At 36.1% G+C, this 21,400-nt stretch overlaps 1 protein-coding gene across 2 annotated transcripts in view; it reads right to left on the bottom strand.

Annotated features, from left to right (window-relative positions):
* LOC138179310 (lachesin) overlaps positions 1-20,672 on the bottom strand; it is a 97,820-nt gene extending 77,148 nt beyond the window's left edge. The window contains exon 1 of one of the 2 annotated variants that reach the window (XM_069111971.1): positions 19,930-20,672. In XM_069111971.1, coding sequence (XP_068968072.1) covers positions 19,930-20,068 — 139 coding nt within the window. In that variant the 5' untranslated portion in view covers positions 20,069-20,672. The remainder of the gene's footprint in view (positions 1-19,929) is intronic. The other variant, XM_069111970.1, reaches the window with a different exon arrangement.
* Positions 20,673-21,400: the final 728 nt, after the last annotated feature.

Here is a 21,400-nt window from a genome sequence, read left to right as displayed (position 1 = left end):
GCCAGGCCGCACACATCTTTAACGACGCGTCAGAAGCTCCGAGAGCTTGGCTGGGAGGTTCTATCGCATCCGCCGTACAGTCCAGACCTGGCACCAAGCGATTATCACCTTTTTAAGTTTTTGCAAAATTTTCTTGATGGTACAAAACTGGCCTCAAGAGAGGCTTGTGAAAATGAGCTGGTCAAGTTTTTTACCAATAGGGACGAGGACTTCTTCAACCGCGGAATTATGAAATTGCCTTCAAAATGGACAAAAGTAATCGAACAAAACGGCGCATATTTAATCTAAATCGAATAATCTTGACTATGTTAATTTCATCGTCGAAATAAAGCGAAAAAGCGCTCAGAACTTTTTACTTCACCTAATATATAATGATTAAGATTCTGGAAATGTATACAGAAGTTACAAAAGTCCCAATATTCGGTGGGATCATCTTCAACACGTTTATGTGTTTAAGGTGACCCACACCGTAGGTGATAAAAGGAGTAGGGAATAAAGTGATTTACACCGTATACTAATTTTTTATTACATATAAGTTTGCAGTAAATATTTTGCAACCCTGCACCTTCAAATTTTGCCATTATAATCGTGGCAGTCGCGTTCTCATTATACCATTGACCAAATTCCAAAATGTTTTATCACAATATTTATTACAATATGCGCATACAAATTTTCTACGCCGTGTGCGACCACTTTTATGGGCCACTGTATACACGTTCATACGTATGTCTATTTTCGTGCAACATGTGCGTGTGATTAAAGATTGTTCGCTAGTACGAAAATCCGGTATTTTCATAGCAGCAGCATCTTGCTTTTGGGGAAAAGGAGGACAGAAGAGGCCATTATATCTTCCGCACGAATAAACGTAGGTATCCATCTAGGCGCTTCCTAGAGTCCCAGGAAAAGCACGAAAGAAAGAAGACGTGGAATTAATTTTGATGCTGTCAGTTCTCTACCCCGTTTCCTTCGAAGCTGAGTTATAATTTAGCATCATACCGAGTGCTAAGCGAGTGGATAAGACCGATGAAAGTGCAAATCGGAATGCAGTATTTTAAACTGACCTGGATTTTCTGTTTCACTGATAGAAAGAATATTTCGTTTGCTACTTTCAGAGTTTCCGAATGATCGATATTTAAATGAGTAAGATGTTACAATCAGGTTGTTAAGAACCAATGTGTCAAAAAGTGGAGCAAAGATTTATACAAGGCTATATTTAATTCTTTAGTCAAAGCTATTTAAATATTGACAATTCAATTTTGATGGGACAAATGTCCGTAGCGAATAATACGAGTATATTCTTCGATATATTTCTTTCCTACATAATCCTATTGTTAAACTTGTAAACACTGATCGATCAAATTCAATAACTCTAAATTCCGTCGGTTAAACTTTTCTCTTCCTTTTTTTAAATAAAAGCTTGTGTTATTTTGTTGCTATTTAATTTATATCATGTCAAATTTCCTTTCTCATCTGTTCCAAGAAGATATATATGTCTACTTCTAAAATATAATCGAGTTTGATCGAAATCTTCCCCTATTTTGTTGTGGTATTACGAGAATGAGATGATCAGCTTGACTCAAATCCGATAGAACATGGGAACGAAATTAATTAACGAGAAGAAGCCAGAAAATAAAAATAAGCTTCGAGAAGCGATAAAATTATAATATCGTGGAAAGAACTTTCAATAAATCGCAGAAATCTTGTAACGTCAATATCACAATGCGTTAAGGCTGTTACACACGGAGCAGCAAAGATATCAGACAATATAAATACTAAGTAAAAAATTGTTTGCTCCGTTTACATTGACATTATCAAACACTTTTATTTCTGCCAATAAAATACTTTTTACTTTCCCATTGTCTTACTTTTACCGATGAAAATTTTTAGGATCCATATTGGATAAATTAATCTCTCCATATGTTTTATATTTATGCAATTTCTATTAACTCTCCGCCGGATTGCGTAATTCATTTTATATTTTGAAGACAAGATAATATGTCCTTTTTATTAATACGTCAGATATATGCGGATCGAACGTGTCCATGAAGAGTAATGAATTTTTAACAAACTAATCGATTCGGAAAATATACAGAAAAATAGGAAAATTGAGAATGCCTGCTCGATGCATTCTGTATCTTCTTATCACCGTGTATGTGACGCGTAATTCACAAAACGTGTTCGAGCAATTTGAATGATTCTGTAACAGTAACAAGACTGGCGCATCAATCACAGTGCGAGTTAAAATTAGGCGCGCAAAACCAATGGCTACTATAAATTCATAAACGTCGCTTTGAATGAGATGAATTTCGGTAACAACGGTTAGAAGCATCAACGGAGCGGGAGAAAAATTTTGTTCGGCCGGAACCGTTTTATAGTGTCGTATACGCAAGCTACGACGGAAATTCGTGAAATTGGTTTCGCGATGATACTGTCGTTACCAACACTGTAATAAAACGGTGGTGGCCGACAATAGCAGGCTCGACGCGACACGAGACGACGAAATGCTGCTAAAATTTCGGAGACGACATAACCCAAATCAGTCAGTACTGCAATTGCGACAATGCCGATGGCTGTGAGCCGCGGAAGGAGGACGACAGACGGCCATGCTTGACGACAGAAATAAAGAAGAGAAAAACGAAAAGGAAAGGAACGTGAAAAGGCAACCAAACGTTATATCGGACGAGCGAGAGAGAACAGGCGGAGAAAAAGAGAACACTCCGGGCGAAACATCACGTTCGACCTCACATCGAACCAGAAAATTGTACGATGCGCAAAACAGACTCGAACCAATTTTTTTTCCTTCTTCCTTCCACCTCTTATCTCTCTTTTTCTATCTCGTCCCAAATGTAAGCCCTTTCTCGCTTCTCCAGTAGCAGCCTAGCGGAACTAGTGAGCTTCAAAACGAAAATCTATGCAATCACGGTTATCGCTGTTTGCTCGCCCTTACCGGAATTCAGAATCGAAAAATTGCACTGGGGATCAAAGAGCCACTTTGATCGACGAAATAGATAAGTGCGCGATCCCTTTATGCATCGTTAATGAATTTTGGATCCTCGACACGAGAAATCGAGCGAATCGCCCGGTGGAAACTTTAACTCGAATATTATGATTTTCAAACGTCGTTATCGAAAGCGCTACTAGCAAATTCCATTACACGGACATATTTGTATAAAGCGATTTGAACGTCGACGGATACAATCGCGATCGTTTTAACTTTTCTAGGTTTATGCTCGACAGAATCCTGTAAGATGATCTGGTAGATGTAGAAAGATATAACGTAATCGGATATTCCTAGTCATAATTTATGATGGCAATCTGCCAGTAATATTCCACTTATAGCACTTTATTTATATTTACATTCCTGTTGTTTAATTTAGCCGTGGCCCCTTATGGAAAGCCCAAGAGCTCATTGTGTATAAATAAATATCCACGCATAAAATTATAACAAGAAACGAGCGTTAATGATATAACCAAATTTGAACTATTCTAGATTATAATTTTATTTCATTACATTGTACGGTACTTGACTAAATCACGCTAAATGATGTCTATTTGTAGATAAGAAAATGCAATGAATATATCGCAATCGAATATCGCGTTAATATAATACAGAAAGCTTTTTACGATCCATAATTTCGTAAAAAATAAGAAAAAGATCTATTTGTAATTACGTAATAAGAATATTCAGTCTTCGCATCTTTAATTGTTAACGAAATCACGTTTACTTAAGTGCATTGTTATTAACGACGAAACGAGATATTCTAAGTTACCTTCTTAAGAATTAAAATGGTAATCATCGAAGTTAGCAGTTCCTATCTACATCGATGTAGATATTTTTATCATTCCTGGAAGCAGAGCTAGAAATATTCATCCTCCGGAGAGTTCGATTGATCGGTTATACGTTTCCGAATGTTTTCAAGTGTATGAGAGTGGCGAACTTCGCTAATCTTGAGAGATAATAAGCGAGGCGAGAAGACCAGAACTACGCTAGAACTTCTTCCGCAGAAAAATTCGTTGTGAGATAATCCAGCACGAAAGTGGTAATGGAGCAACCGCATAACGTCCTTGTTGAAGATATTGTTGGTTATTTAATAATTACCTCGTATCATCTAACCTAATTAAGATGCATTTAACCTGAATATTCTAATACGGTCCGTGGATAGCATTGCATACATAGTTTACTTATAATTTGTCAACGCTAGCAATCTCAATTATAAAGTTAGCAGTCTCATTACCTTTGAAATAGGCGGCGTATAGTTAGTTTAATACGTTACACACTCGACATATTACACCTTATATGCACACTGTGTACGATATACACACGCAAGATGTCCCAGTACGAGTAGTACAACCGAGCGTAGGTGGATTCCTTGTGAAAAAATAAATCGAAAGTGTAGAATAACGATTATTTGTTCGCAGCTTGGGTCTCGAGAAAATGAAGCTCGAAAATTGGTCGCGTGCCTCCTTTGCACTTGTCGCGCTTTAACCGCGCTATAAGCAATGCTGTTAGATTGCCTTGTACCTGTATTTACAATCGAGTAAGCGATGTCACGCTGGGTCTTGGCGGAACGGTGATCTCAGCTGCAAAATTGAATCTTTTTTATGGGATTGTATCAAAGAATTTGTGTATGCCGTAGAGTATAGAAATCGTGAACGATTACGTAGAAATAATAAATTCTTCCCGACAGACTTCACACTGACTATCCACAAACTTAAACAAAAACCGGAAAGAATTAATTTTTACATCTAATGTACGTCAAAGGATTATACAGGGCATTTGGGCAAGTGCGAATTCGAAATTAATTGGCAGCAATTTCGTGATCTCGTGACTTGACGAGCAACAATTCGTTCGCGACAAAATGAACGATAATTGCAGCAATTTCTTCGTTAAGCTAAACATTGATTTCACTAAAATGTAGTATTAATTAGTATCCTTTATAATATTGTCAAAATACTAACGTAGAGTACGATCGGATAAATCGAAATTGTGGCAAGTGCTTAAAAAATGTTCAAACTGGATTTTCTCGGAAACGAAGCTGCGAACAAGAAATCGCTAATCTTTGTTTTCGATTTATTTCGTCGTGAAGAATCCACCTATTCCCGGTTGTACCGGATCGCAGAAACGCAATCGAATTTCGAAGATCAAATACAAACCTTTTTTTATAATACAATAAAATTAATTCTTCCAACATACAGTGTGTCCGTTTTATCTGGAAGCACGCTAAGTATCTCGAAAACTATGGACGATATAACAAAAAGTTTGCAGCAAATGTTGTACAATTTCGATGGGGACATAAGCCGATATTTATTTCACCTTGCAAAAACCTTGAAAGGCTTGGGGAAAGGAAAGCTTCGCGGTTATATTATTAAATGGAAACCACACATATTTCTGTTCCTTATTCTTGTGGTCGACATCGAAATATATTCAAAACACTTCTCACTTGTATTTTTGCATAAATCAATGTCGAGATATGGAATCTGAAACTTGATATACCGCGATTCTGCTGACATTGGCGTGATCCAACGTACGCCACGGTCAGGTAGCTCGGCCAGACTTTGTAATTCATCGTGAGGCACTGAAAATAGCTGATTGTGTCTATACGTGTGTTTGTACTAACTACTGTTCCCAAAACGATTAGTCGCTTGTCCTTCTATATGTTTGGAAAGGAAATTTTCCATTCTTCTCAAAAATTAATATCTCTATATTTTATATTTTTATATTTTTTACAAAAAATACGAGTAGTGTTTTGAAAATGTTTTCACGTCGATTAGAAAAATATGGAATAAAAAAGTTATAGTTCCCATTTAAAAATATAACCGTGACCTCTACAAGGGCTTTTCAAGAGTATTACAAAATATTGTAAAATAAATATCGGCATATGTCCCCTTTGAAATCCTACAACATTTGTTTTAAACATAGTTTTCGAGATATTTCCGTGTTTTCAAGATAAAACGGATACATTGTGTACATAGTATAGATTACAGTATTGTTATTATTACAGTACAGAAAGTAATTCTTTCTGTCGTAAATAAACGTACAAAATTAATATTTAACTGTATTGGTTAATATATTGTTTACGATCATAAATACGACGGTAAATAGAAAAATAAAATTGCACAAAAATATAACAAAGGCTACCGTATCGTTATCGCAACGAAGATAACAATTGTTTTTAATTCTCCCGCTTTCCGGATTGACACTATCGATCGGAAGGAAATTGAACAGCCCTATAAACCTTAATTACAATAACTTCTGCTAAAATAAAACGCTCTTTGTGCGCTTACCGTTGCACGTAATTACTTTTGTCCACTGCATATTTTTCTACGTGTACCTCGACGTAGAATATCATAAACAAATTTTGACTATAAAGACTTCATACATTGTTCTCTCGCCAGTATGTATTTCGTATGCATTTAAATAAACGAATTCATTAATTTTCTTTCACAATTTCCAATATTTAGCTTCATTTATCGAAAACTGAAAACAATTTATAGCGATATATGTAACAGCAGCATTGTAAAATGGTAAAAAAGAAAAAATTACGCGATTACTTATTTTCCTATTTAAGTAACTGGAACGCGAGTGTATGGTCGAACAGCGTAAATAAAATTCATTTTTTCAAATTATGACTTAATTGTGACAATATATTAAACATTTCTGCTTTATTCTACTACGCTTTTCAAACGAATTAGTAACTTTAATTGCTCAGTGTGAAAATACTCCAATCGAACCAAAAACTTCACAAGTCGGTAAAACATTTATGTTGTGCATTTAAGTATATAACATGCATGGTATGATTACAGCTACATTTCACAAAAATACAATACAATAATATTGATAGTTCTCTCTGTTAATTTTAGTTAATCTATTTGTCGGATTTAGAGAAACGTGCTGATCTGGACGACACGAGTGATTACTGAAGTGAACTAGTTTCGAAACTAGCGGATTCTTCTGGCTTTCTATTAATTGCTTCGCGTGACAATCGCGAAATTCAGTCATTTTTCGTTTTATTATAAGTATCAGTAAACGTATCATGAATTATTACATGTAACGCACAGAGTCTCTAACTGGAAATGTTTTAGGGTTTCAAATTAGTCGTCATACATTCCATTTGCATTCTACATCTCCAAATGAGTTTAAAAGTAATTTATTAAATTTTGCTAGTATCAACTCAGTGGCAATTTAACGTTTAGTTAAAAAGAAAACATATATCGCTTCGCGTACAATCAAATTAACATATTTCGACTTGTCTTTCTTTACTCAAGTATCCTGTTTGTTGAGCCACATCGTCATTTTTATTTACCTCCGGAAGCGTACTACGAGAAGTATCTCTACATGTTTGATAATGCAGTATCAATAATATAAATAAGGCATAGAATCAGAATATATGCAGTTTCATATACAGATGTTGAATTGATTTAACAAGCTAATATTATTGATTTAGTATTTTCCAATTGATATAGAAGAAGCAGCGTAGACAGGTTTCTTAACACATAAAGAATATCATATGTTAATCTTCTTCAAATTCAATATTCGTAATGAGATATTTCTATTTGTCCCTTACATTTGTGTAGTTGCTGCAACATTAAATCTCTACTGAATGTCGATGAATGTTTTATTATATTGCAGTATAATTAGTGCAAGTTCAAAGTGTTCCACTAATAATTTTTTCAGCGAAGTTAGTAAAAGATTAACAGGTTAATATGAAATCACCTTGTAAGCTACTTTATTTATTAGGGAATATTATATCAGAAACTTTTAATTCATTGAAAAAGTAATCGATACATAATACACCATCAAATATGAGTATTGTAAATATTGAAACCAGCTTTATTCAAACTACCGTTACTCGAATATTTTACTATTCATGGAGAGAGATAATGTAAAAAGAGCTTTTGACAGTAACAGATTACACCAAACTTATGATACGAATGAAACATCTGATATTTTTAGGAGCTCGAAAATCGGCAGAAATGTAGGATAACTTAAATAGCATTCGAAGCTTCCGTCTGACATTTAAACGAAGAAAGGAACCTATGAACTAATAAATTTTTTAATCATCGTTCGTTGATCGAGCATACACGGAAACCATGGTAACTGGAAAATCCCTGTTCTTTTGTAAACTTCGTATATTTGCTGAGAATCTCAATGATAGAAGTATTGGGTACTTCCTCTTTTTACTTTCCCGTTCTCCATGGAAGAAATATCCGTTAAAAGCTAATCTGTGAATTTTTATTTTTCTTCACATCTGAAAACGAATTTGATTTCTCCAAATAATTTTATGCAAAAAGGAAAAAGGAAAAGAAGGCAGCGTTATTCACAGACATCGCCGTCGTTATAAAAAAATTTCGATTTTCTTGCTAAGTGAAAGGCTCTACGGAGCTTTCATTTTATACTCCAACTCGCTGGCGTTTCTGCTTTCTTCGCATATACAAATTTGATTCGCAAGGATATTTGTCTATTTAGGACAGGATGTCGAATTGTCTCGTTCATTCAAACAATATTTGAATTTATGCAATGCATATAAATGTTAAAATAGCAAGACGAGATCATCCTCAGTGAGAGTATCGTCTTTGACGGTCTTTGTATCATAATTGTATCTAGCATAACGTCGTGTAAAGCTATTTCTCGAGAATTCGGGGGCGTATCAACTATAGTTGAAATTGACAACGATGTAATTAACATACCATCGTCTACTTCGTTTACTTATACCATTTTACTAACTGGATTTCGCTACTTATGACTTATGACAGATAATATACAAAAGAACGTGGAATGACTGACGACAAATGAACATAGTTATGGTAGAAGAATTTAATTTAAGGATTAAAATTTCTAGCAATTTCATTCCACAGTTTTACGCGCTTAGCTTTCACTCGAACGATTTTCCACTTTCTCACAATTTTATAGGAAAATATTATTTACGTGCAAAGACACGTCTTGATACTAAAAAAAGAAAGCAAAAATCATTCGTCTAATACTTATATCGAGATCCTCTACAAATCTGCAAGGTTAAAAAGAGAGACTGAAATTCCCGGGTTACCAAAGTTCTCTTGTTAAACGATCATACAGGGTGCCGAATGATCAGAAATGCTCCTGAAAATTCAGAAAGCTCGCTGAAATTGATGATATATTTCCTGACTTAGTTAAATTTCAACACAAAGGAGTACCACTAAAGACGAATGAATAAAATATAAAGGACGAGACAGTTAGAAAGAAAAAGAATTTTCTCTGGACTTATGAAAAGAATTTGTCGCTGAACTTTAAAATTAGAACTTTACCAGGCTTCTTCTGTGGACTTTAAAAACTTTCTGAATATTAACAAACTTTGTTATAACTTTGGACCTTACAACTTCGAATCGCAATCGGCTTGATATTATCAAATTGTATGCTGACAAATACGTTCGTTTTCTTTGACATATTCTCGATATGTTCTGTAATGTTTAAATACGAGTAACCGAGGAACACAGGAGTCGTAAAAGTATAATTCCATTAACGAGAAAGCACAATACGCGTGTGTAAGTTGATTTTTACGGATATCCTATTTATACGTAAAAATGTAAACCTGTCGTTCGTAACTATCTACATAAAATTAATTTTCTTCAAACAGCCTGATGATGAGGCTGTATGGTAATAAAACAGAGTACAAAAGTTATGATAATGTTGAAGTACCACAGTACTCTGAGCATTTTGGGTTGTAGAAAAAAGAGCAAAACACGCACGTAATACGGAAATAAAAATTTCATTTTATCTAAGAACGCCGAGTAAAAATATTGTATAACTCGGCCACGCCACGAATTTAATGTAAATCTTTAATCAAATCAGAGTCAATTTAATTTGATTCTACCGTTTAATTAATTCTACCATTAATGGTTCTGGTCCTTTTTCTAAAACGTACGAAGATTAACATCACGGAAGTAAATCTATCAACGAAAAATCTACTTAATTCTCTTCTTCCTATTAGCGCGAATGAACGTTTCCATTGTATTATCGAAATGCTTTTCTTAAATGCTTCTCACGAGACTTCTTGGAATGTAAATCGAATTTAAATCTAATTTCAGTTCTTTATACCCGCGTAAAATGTTTGGTATATGGAATAAGATAATTAACACTATAATGTGCTATTAAAGTTTCATTCCTAGAATTGGAGAAAAAGTTAGCGTTTCGGTTGAAAGTAATTTGAATACTTCAAGAAAATAATTGTCAAGAGATAGTAAAAAATCAAGCGAGACTCGTAATTGTTTTTTCTGGCGTTTCTTCTTTTTCCATTTTTCTCTACATTTGTTTTCTTATCGCGTCGTATTCCGCCGTCAAGTCGTTAAACCTATAAATTAAAGCACAGACTTCCTACGAACTAATTTATCAGACAATGTATTTTCTGCGACTAATCTATCTTTTAGAATTTGTAAATGTAATTGCTGTGCTCCGGTCAACGCTTGTAGCGTTAAAGTCATCGTCCGTCAGGAACGTATTTCCCAGGCTCACGAAAAACACGACAAGCTTTTCTTTAGAGATCCTCTGTATTGGAGGATTTAGGTGGGCACAGTAAACAGAAGATTCATAGTGTTTTAAATTAAACTTTATCATCCTATAACAATACATATGTTCCGCTTGGACATTGCGTTGCGTACATGCAGATACGTTGAACATTACAACCTCTATACCCATTGTCCCTTATTTTCCCTCAGAAATATTTCCTTTAACCTGCTAAATATCATTCTTTTTATCGGCTATGTAAAACTATTTCTTATTTAACGCCTTAACTTTTTTAACTATTTGGCTAACTAGCGCCTGAACTTTTTCAACTATATAGAAACGATACAGAGATTGGAAGCTTTTTCGTATTATTAGAATCGCTATCGAAAATAGTGATTCAGTAGATAACACATGTATTTGTTCTGGTTTAGAGGATCTATAATTAAAGTTAATGTACGTATATCTCTTTTTGAGGATATTGCGTAATTGGTAGGAGGATCGCTCTCAGATACACTATTTCCTATGGAAATGTTAGATAGATTTGAGTTCTTATCGTTAATGACAAAGTGCAAGACCATTTCGCACGATAGAAATTATTATCTACCGTACCGTACGTATGTGTAGTAATGTTTCCACTTATAATATTAGCACTTTCTTGTATTAGTCAATTTCTGTTTCTTCATCTAAAATCAACGAAAAATAATGATAAAAATGTACAAATTCGACTATATTTAATATTCATTAACTTCTTGTTCAACAGTCAAAGATTCATTCTCTCAATAGTCATCTAAATTAGCAGAACGATGTGTGCCATGTAGAATGACACTATATGAATTACGTATGATGCAGTGCTTTGAAGATTTTAATTATCATTCAACGTGTATTCATATTTTTTTGTATTGTTCGTCAAGGTAAAATATTCTCAGTTTCTCAAGAGTTCTCGAAAGTCGAGACTTTAGGATATTTAAACGTCGACAAGATTCAAATAACACCGAGTCGAAACTCCATGACGATTGATTTAATCGAAAACTTGCCGGCGAAGGCATTGAATTCCCAATACCGGTCGTACCAGCGGTACCATTACTAATGAATCATTTCCAACTTTGGACACAACGGCAGTTGGAACATAGACGAACGTTCCAGTTACCACTGCCGATCGTACAGTTTCACTGGCAAAAAAAATATGATCGATCGTGGCACAGTCCACGCTGTGCTTGGAACGACGAAAATAAATTTGGCAAACGATCCATTTCCCCCGAGAAACGTGGAAATTCATATCGGTGGTTTGCGCGTTTAAGTTTTCTTAATAACAACAATCGAAACTTTTTACGTTTCGTCAATTTTCCACATGTTATATCCATTTCTTTAATATCTTCGGCTACGATTTACCGTTAAATTCCAATCGCTGTATTCCAATGCTGCAAAATATGACATTGTTTCCTCAAACAAATTTTCATTCGTCAAAATATCATTAAACGTCAATTAATATTATCATATCAAATAGTCGATATAAAATGAAACCGAGTTTTTTGCACATAGGTCTCGAGTAAGCAGGCTGATCACTGACTCAGTATAATTTCTTCAAATCACGTTTATTCTCCTATCGTTTAAACTCGCTGAATTTATATTATAACGCTATTCTTTGTTACGAACTTTTTGAATATTCCACCAGTACTTCAAAGAGAATACATGCCGCGCACTATGCGTATTCAACGGGCGTATTCCTATACAAGACTCTTGGCTCGCAAAACTTTGTGGACATGGCTTCCAATGAAACGGTTTATAACACTTCATTACGAAACTTTATTGTAATACTTCATTTCATTGAACACATATTTAATACGGCCCGACATATACATATGGTAGTAACAACTATTACGTTTCAGGAATTCATTTCATTTATCTTTTGGTTGGATTTTATTTCGCTTTCAGTCAGAACTTCGTAAAATCACAGATTATACACATTCGTCTTGCTATGGACTCCTTTCTAAAGGAAATCAATGGCAACTATAAGCAAACAACATCTCTTTGCTTTTAATATTATTTTACGTATTCAAATTTTTAATCTTGAGAGACTTCTCTTTCGTCGTGATATTAGATTGACCGTTTCCTTTTAACGGAACTCGTATTATTTGTATCTTTATTTCTTTTATCCTAACTGTCTATATCCTTTATTCTTGAGTACTTCGCCTTTCATTGTTTATTTTCGTACACATTTCTCCTTAATATTAAATTTCATTTTCTTCTTTTTGTAAGCTTTACATTAACGAATTCGCGATTAAAGCTTTTCGAGTTTGGTTCAGGCCAAAAATAGACAAAGCGAATAGGAGTAGGCGAGAGAGTAGAAATTTTGTCGCGTAAAGTCAACAACGCATGAGAGTGATCATTTACATTGGAAATAATAGAATTTGTATTCTCCATCGATTAAAAACATACAGTTCAAAATAGTTTGATCGTGTTTATACCCAGACCCGTTCTAATCGAGGAAATCTAAACAATTTGTTGTAGCTCGTTCTATCGAGAGAAAATAATTCATATATATATGTTAGTACATTGTTCGTCGGTTGCCAGTAGAGGAGACGCGATGTCTTTGTTCTCCCATCCAGCTTCAGCCACTGTATTTATTTCGCTAACCAGAGTTGAGCTCAAAAAACAACGGTACTTCGCTTCAACTATCTCCGAGAATTGTGAACAGAGGGACGTAACGGAATCGCTATTAACGAGCCTTTTTCAGCTGATATTAACGAAGCATTGTTGTATTTTAAAGCCCATATCTTTAGCGTAAATCGTATGTGGTGGTAAAAAAATGTATAAAACAAAAAAAAAAAAAAAAAATAAAAACAAAATATCTTCAGTTGTAAACATTTTCGATCGAAGGAATCGATCGGAAGGAATGTCGAAAGTTTGATTTGTTACCAGTTGCAAGGAAAATCGCTCAATTGCACAGGCAGATCAGCTATCACATAAAGTAATTTATCGTCGCGTATCTAATCGTTCTTGTGTCGTTAAGTGTTACATTCGAATCAGCTCGGATCGCAAAGTAGCATTTCCTATATAGCATAAAAAGCTTTCATCTGCTTAAAAGCACAGCATACAAATGGGGATAAAAATCAAACCGATGTCAACGTATTTACATTATCATATGTAGTTTAAATATAAATTCGTTCACATATCCATAACAGCAATGAGTATCGATACACTGCGTTGTCTGCACAGAGATGAGATTCTCGGCATAAATGTTTTGCCGATCAGAAGATGATTACATGCTGCTCATACATGTGGCTAACGATGTGGTTATTCACAGGTAACGTATTGCCTTCCATGTGACAGATAACGAAAAATTAATAGAGTTATGTCGTCCGATGTCAATATGTTAGGTGTGCGGTAAACAGCATCCACGCGTGAGCAATTGGACATCTAAACGTCGCCGGTCTGATGCAGTGCTGTTAAATGGATGTTAGCCTTAAATCTTCTAGCAAACGCTCTAACAAACACCATGACTCATGCATGCTTAGTCAATTTCGCTGTCCTTCCCTCCATCATCCTTCTCTGCATCGCTCTTCTCTATCGCGCTACTGTATTTGCTCATGACAGTTCCCTCGATTCGACGCCTTTCTTCTCTCACAATTTCCCTTCAATTTTCCACGATTCTGTAATTAAATGCTTTTCCGAGTAATTAATATTCGTACCTCGTTGTCTTCTTTGCAAATTTTCAACATTCATCAACCTTCGACATACATCGCCGAACACAATATACCTTTTACACATACGTCGACAAAACAACGTACACTATTCGATACATTGTTAAACAATCATTCTGTCAATTTTATACTATCGCAACGTTTGATTATAACGATTACAACGCCTTCGTGTAGTAGCTATTCACGATACGATATCTTAGCTACGTGATTTTGTGAAGCATATATTTTGGATACGTATTACGTCTCTATTCTCGTTATAATTTACTTTCACGAAACAATGTAAAAGTACAGTAGCATATTGCTTTTGAAAGATGCGCTCGATCGAAGATGCATTCTAAAATTTGGATGATGTAACGCGATAACGTGTCAGGTTACACTTTTCCAGATATTGTCGTGATGATCTTACAACGTATTGTTTCATTTGAAAATATAGAAGCATAGTATTATAGAATACATCCATACCATAATGATATTATTCGAGCGAAATTATTTAACAGAAATATTAGAAATTGTACGTAATTCCACTCCGCGTATTATGCACAGATTTAGCCTTGAAAGGTGAACAAAGTCAGGTAGTGCGAGATTATGCGAATTGCTTCGAATGCCAGGAGTAAATTTGGGAGCGGATAGAGTTTCACTGGCAAAGGTGGAAAGTTCGTAGCCTCCAGGCTTGTTGGAAATTTTCCTTCTCCCTCTAAAGTGTAAAATAACTTCCACGTATAAGTAACTAATTTACATCGTCTTGGCGAAACATAATAATATTATTTAATAGGAGATTGAAATAAATGCAGGAAAGGGAGAACGAAAAAATATAAAAAGCATAGCGTGTTTAAAAAGTAGGCACGAAAATATATTTATAAATATAAAGCGATAGGAGAGTTGCCAAATACATTCGACGCGTGATGAACATTTGAAACTGGTAATAGTCAAATAATTTTAAATTAAATGTAAACAAATTTCAATTAAATTGTATCGATATATTGCATCTCTGGCTTGAATCTACCATATTAAAAACTGCAACATCTTATTATTCCAATTATTTCATATTGTCGCAATATAGAAAATATTATAGTAATTCGTTTCTTATTGCGTTGACAATAGGATTTAAAAGTATGTTCGTCACGAAGTTCAATGAAATTACCTCGGCGGAATTAATAAAGTGAACCTGGTTTCTATCGAAGTGTACAGAATGCGCGTTATCTTTAACATGCAATTCCCTGGACAAGGTTCCTTGTATGTAGGCGAACTGTAATACCGAGCGATATTAAATTTCTTCATCAAGCTTCTCATTAAGTAGTCAGCCTCAATTCACTAACCGATTCGGTATTGTAAAAGAAAACGTTCCAACTTAATACAACAATAAACAACGAAATTTCGGAAATTTCTAAAAGACTAAAGCACGTAATTTATATTAAAAAAGCGAAGTTGTGGAAAGAACCAGTAAAGAAAAGGATTTACATACATACGACGAAAAAAAGAAACCTATATTACGGTAAATTATACTTGCAACATACAGTAGTTCGCGAAGATATTCGTATTAGAAAACTTTCACGTATACACATGAGACATAAAACATTTTGAAATTCCATTAGCACCAGTACCATTATACTAGTAATGAGACGCGATTATCGTGACTATATTCGTAAAACTTGAAAAGAATCTACAAATGCGTACATATAGAAGTTGCAAGATATTTGTTGAAGGCACATACTTGGCGAACATCATCGAAATATTTTAACAGTCAATTGTTTGTTATATTAACGAGCCACGATATTTAGTGAGATACTTTTGGCACCAATTGTATGCTTCAGATTATTATTCATGTTGTATAGCAATTTTTCTTCACATATATGTTTGCGATGAATGGCTTAATTTTAATCATGTCGTAATTTCTACATATACATTTTCAAACTGTACTATTGTAATCGCGATAGCCGTATCTCGTTACGGTATTAACGAAATAACAGAAAATTTCGTACGATGCACATTATATGTTCATAAAAATTTTCTTTGGCGAGCGTTCGAATACTTTCGTGAACCGCTGTACATCGAAAGCATTTAAGACTTTGGTACGTTAAATTCTTCTGCGTTCAAATTTTCAGCTCTTACGCGTACATGCCTAAAACACGCGATTTGTACCGTAAAAGAAAAACACAGCTTCGTACCAAGTATCTAATCTTACGACAAGTAAATTCGACAATTTAGGAGTTTGCTCGTAAGATCTGGAAAATTCATGCTATCGGTTGGCACCGAAGTTTTCTTAATAACGAATCCCGAATTCCGACCGTTTCACGAAGTAGGTCGCATTGCATGCGATTTCCTGTAGTTGCGTTTCGTGTGTTCTCGCCTTTTCTATTTTCTAAACTCTCTCCCTTCGCTCCTTTCCCTATACACACTTGCCGCTACTCTAAGTAGCCTCTGCAACGTAGCAAGGTAAACCGCGCGCCGTCTTACGATACAACTTGTTCCCATATGCAAACTACGTACATGTGCAAAAACACGGCGGAAAGTTACCCTATGGCGAGGTGACTAGAGAAAAAATGCATACCGCGTGCATGTGGACAGAACTGTGCGAAAGGTGAATGAAAAGAGGTTTGTCTGTGTGTGCAACGACTATATCAGGTGCGTTTTAGGTTTATGCGTGATTCGGAAGCTTGTTTATTAAGAATGTTTTACAAATTGTTTGGTATAATTGGTGTTACCGATAATTTGATATAATTAAATCACTATTTCTGATTTTTCGTATAGAAAAACAGATTCTGATGTAACACAATAGGAGCAGACGTTTATCCACGTTACCTGATTGTTATATTACATCGATGAGTATCTGCTCAATCACTCTTTTCTCATTTTGTTTAAAAGTATAATCAATATAATAAAGAAGAATTTGAATGAATTTTTTAAATGTTTTTTTACATAGTAGCTACTTGTTTTATATGTTAATGTGCAGTAATGGTAAACATATATCAGACAAATCGGAATATACAGTATATATAAGGAGATTTATGTAAATGGGAAATAATTGTAATTAGGAAAAAGTATTAGGGAGAAATATTAAGAATGCTCGTTCCAAAGCGATTAAGCGACGTAATTTTCTTGGATGCATAATTATAGCTATTCCTCTTTCCGCATCCGTTTCAAGCGTCAACATTCTCAAGTTATCTGTTCCAACTTATATGTGCTATGCACGTATCTACCTGTACCTATCTAGCTCTCCGATTGGAGAAATAGATAAAGAATGAGAAATAAACAAACATAAGTCTCGCGAGGTTATGAAGTTCAGAAATCGAATAAATAGAGGATATGGCCAATCACATCTTTCTAGTGGGAATTTGAACTGTCACTAAGAACTTTGTTATAGAACTTTAACTCGTCTTCGCAACAATAAAGCTTAATTTTCTACAAAAGTTTTCTTGACAACCTGACAAGCTAACTTCTATTATCTGCATCTCCGCACGCGTGCATGCTAAACGTGGGAAATATGAGAGTATGCGAATGAGTAGGAAAAAAATATCTATACTTTTGCCAAACATTATATATAATTATATTTATATATATAATCGTATATATACTGTAATATCACTCATTCGAAAGAGAATTATTCATAACGTTTTCCTTTAGTATCTCTATTTTCGGTTATTGTTTATTGATTAATCCTAGATTGCACACGTGAACAAAAGTCACATCAGTGCGCACGCCGGGTCTATCAGGCTTATTACCCCCTCTTCCTCAATTTAATTATTATTCTATCAGTAATCATCCAGACTGAAAGATATATTTTTTATTATTTAATGTCAACGGCTCCATGAATTTTAGTAAAAAAGTGTAGTTAAAGAAAATGTATATTTTATAACATGAAACATACAGCATATACCCGTCAGGCCCAACGTGTGTTCTGTGGGGTCGATAATCTCGTGAAAGATTTCAATAAAATGTACAAATTTAATTATAAGCGAAAGCATTTTTAGTTAACCGTTATAACAATCACTCGTGGTTACTCTTCACGTTGTTTAGAAAATATCAATGCATATCGTAGGCAGAATGTAACGAATGTTGCTTGCCGGATACGTTTAAAACAAAACAGATAAGAGGGCGAGAACGGAATGATACAAAAATAAAGGAAGAAGAAAGAGGGAGGGAGAGGGAGACGCTAAAACTTGAGGAAATACGGTAAGCAGTGGCACATGGCACGTCTTGTTTCTGTGGTAAAAAGTGTAGCGGCTGTGAAATGACTTTTTGCCCGTGGGCTCGAAACGGTGAAGGGTTGAACGATCGCCTCCAGGCAGTACATTTTGGATCTTTTTTGGCGTAAGTTGACCTTACGTGTTAGAAGCGAAAGTTTGGATCGTTCGTTAAGCTGAACGCTTTACGTACTGTGGATTACGACACTTGCCGTTCGTAATTTTCTACCCTTTCTTCCCTCTTACTTCAGTTTGCTCTTAATTAACCACGATCTTCGTGTTTTTCTATCTGACGAAATTTTTCGTACTTCTCTCTTACTTTCTTCTCGTCTACGCTACACACGTTATATCGAAATCATGATTTTCCTTAGATAAACTTGATCCTTTTTATAATATTTTCTTTAATGTTGGCAAAGATTCAATATATCAATAATATTTCGCTTACTTTCTTCTTGCTTTTTCATTATTTTTACCAATATCATACATAGGGAACACGAGATTTCCGATTATGATACTTGTTTAACGTGTAAAAGTAGCAGATAGTTAAACGAACGTTTAGGTTGATGAAACGCCTGTAGAACAACAATTGCCGATATCCTGTCGAACGAAGGTACTTGTCATGAGGTATGCAAGTATAAATAGGGATTTTTGGCGCGGTTTCTCTTACGAAACCATCGAAAAACTGTCGAACTAGTTGAGTAGCGATAGACATTTACCGATGGCCTGTCAAAAATTCATTTTCGCGCTTTTCACCTGTCAATACGCGTTACTGTATGCATTCCATGCGCGCTCTCATTCACAAATCATATGGTGGGTACGTTGACTTCCTGTTGCAAACGAAACTGCTCTATTCCTACTAAACTAGTCTCTCTATTGTATATAAAAAGTTGACGATTTGCTACTTTGAAAAGCACATTGCGTGATTCGCTCGTTCGTCTACGATTAAATGTTGCTGACATTTGCGTGTAAAGTATTCGGGTTAGTTGATTTTGTCATGAAGATCTGAGGTATGTATATATATATACATATATATATGTATAACTTTCGTACGATACGTAAATACCCACTTTTAACCATGAAGACATATCTGGGCCGTTAATTTCTATTTAGTGCTTATTCTTGTGCCTTGTCTTGTCTTGTTTTATTACATAAATTTACATGCTTATCGACTTATGCGTTGTTTCAAAGTTCCATCGTCACATTATCGAAACATTATACGTGTCATCGAGGAGTCACATAGCATATAAATCGATGTTTCGCGAATGATTAACGATTAATTGAAAGTTCGACGACGTTCGTTACTACCAACGTTTCATTACGATTATCGATCTATATCGATTAACCCGCAGCAAGCAACGTACGTGGCAAACGGGGCAATAATCGATTTCTTATCGATAAACTATTTACTCTGTTCGTCCGATCGCGCTTTCTTTCTCCAACAAAGAACAATAACAGAGGAAGGGTTAACGCGTAAAAGTTGGAAAGAAAGGGAAAATTATGTAATATTCCTGTACACATGATACGTGACACCGGCGAGACAAAGAAAAGAGTAGTTGGCAAATATTTTTACCTTGATGAAGGCCAGAACGATCAACATTGTGTCCATTGACGTGTCCCATGCCGTCGATTCCGATAAACGTCAAAAGAGACGTTAACGAAGCGATCATCGAGATCGTCCTCGAAGCTTTAACGGCACGAGCTGCTGGCATTCCTGCTTGCCGGTTCTTTCTTAACGAAAATCGTAGATCGTGTCAGTGAAACGCTGCTAAACCTCAGATATAGGAGAATACAAAGACGTATCGTGATGCAACCGTTCTATTAATCGTATCACTTTGTTTCGCAAATCGGTCCTCGATTAGCGCACCTGGTGCCGCTCGGAGCGCCTTCTGCGTGCGAGGCACGTGCTCCGAGCAGTTCCCGGCCGAACGACTCCGCTCATCTCCGCGTTCTTTCTTCTTCTCGGCTTGTTTTTCTCTCGGCCACGGGTCCAGTAATATGTTCGTAGATCCACGGATCGCAACGTTAATAATCACACTAATAGTATTTGTCTAGAAACGCAAGCACTGAGGGTAATGTTTCAAGAATAAATGGAGACGCATTGAATTGTCATCGAATAAATTATTCTTGCACAGACGTTAACCGTGAAGCTTGTAAATATTCAAAGTTAACACTGACACTGAACGATACGTTTACTCGTCGTATATCGATAAGGAAGAGGGTCCACGACAAGCTCTCCTTCCCGAGGCTGGTCCTGGTCCCTCTGTCCCGGGCCGTAGACTGTCTGCTACCTGGAAATCCTCGGTGTACGGAGTATGCTCCTGCCTCCACCTCCACCTCCACCTCCACCGTCCACCTACAACCCCTCCTCCGAAGGCACCACTTCCACCCACCGCCACTCGCCGCCGATAAACTTCCTACGGGCACCCTCTGACATACACCCCCTCGCTTCCCTACTCTCTGCCGCCTGCAGCCCGCACCAGGAACCGTCTACCGGCTAGCGCCTGCGCCGACCAAACTGTGCCCTGATGCCCGGGCACTGCTGCTGCCACTGCTGCTACCTCTGCTGCTTTCTCGTACCTTCACAAATCTCTCCTCCTCCACCTCTCAACTCCCGTTACCACTCTCTTGCCCCTCAACCCCGTTTGCGCGCTTCCTTTTCTCTATCAGTCCATCTCTCCTTGTCGCTTTTTCCGGGCTTTCCTATCCCCCGCTACACCGACTTCTCTTTCTTGGTTTCTTCGTTCCTTCGTTTTCCCCGTTTCCGTCTCTAACCGTGGATATTTCTGCTTTTCGCCCTTGCCGGGTTTTCAGCTTTCTCCTTCTTCAGAAGTTCCACGGCTGGGAACCGTTCCCTGCTCTTCGTTTCTTCTCGAACACATGCCGTTCAAGTTTCTATTTCTTTCTTCGTTTCAGCTGCTTGGTCGACCGGTTCGTCGCATCCCTCTTACCTGAATCTGGATGATGCCGGTATCAGGTATAACGAGTTTCGCCGGAGCAACTTCCAGGGGACCGTAATCGGTGACGTCGCGAGCCTATAATGC

The sequence above is a fragment of the Bombus flavifrons genome, chromosome 4 (assembly GCF_040668555.2).
Source record: "Bombus flavifrons isolate JBK064 chromosome 4, iyBomFlav1_principal, whole genome shotgun sequence".
Taxonomy (NCBI): Eukaryota; Metazoa; Arthropoda; class Insecta; order Hymenoptera; family Apidae; genus Bombus; species Bombus flavifrons.
The sequence above is the reverse complement of the archived record's forward strand: the minus strand, read 5'-3'. Positions and strand labels throughout refer to the sequence as shown.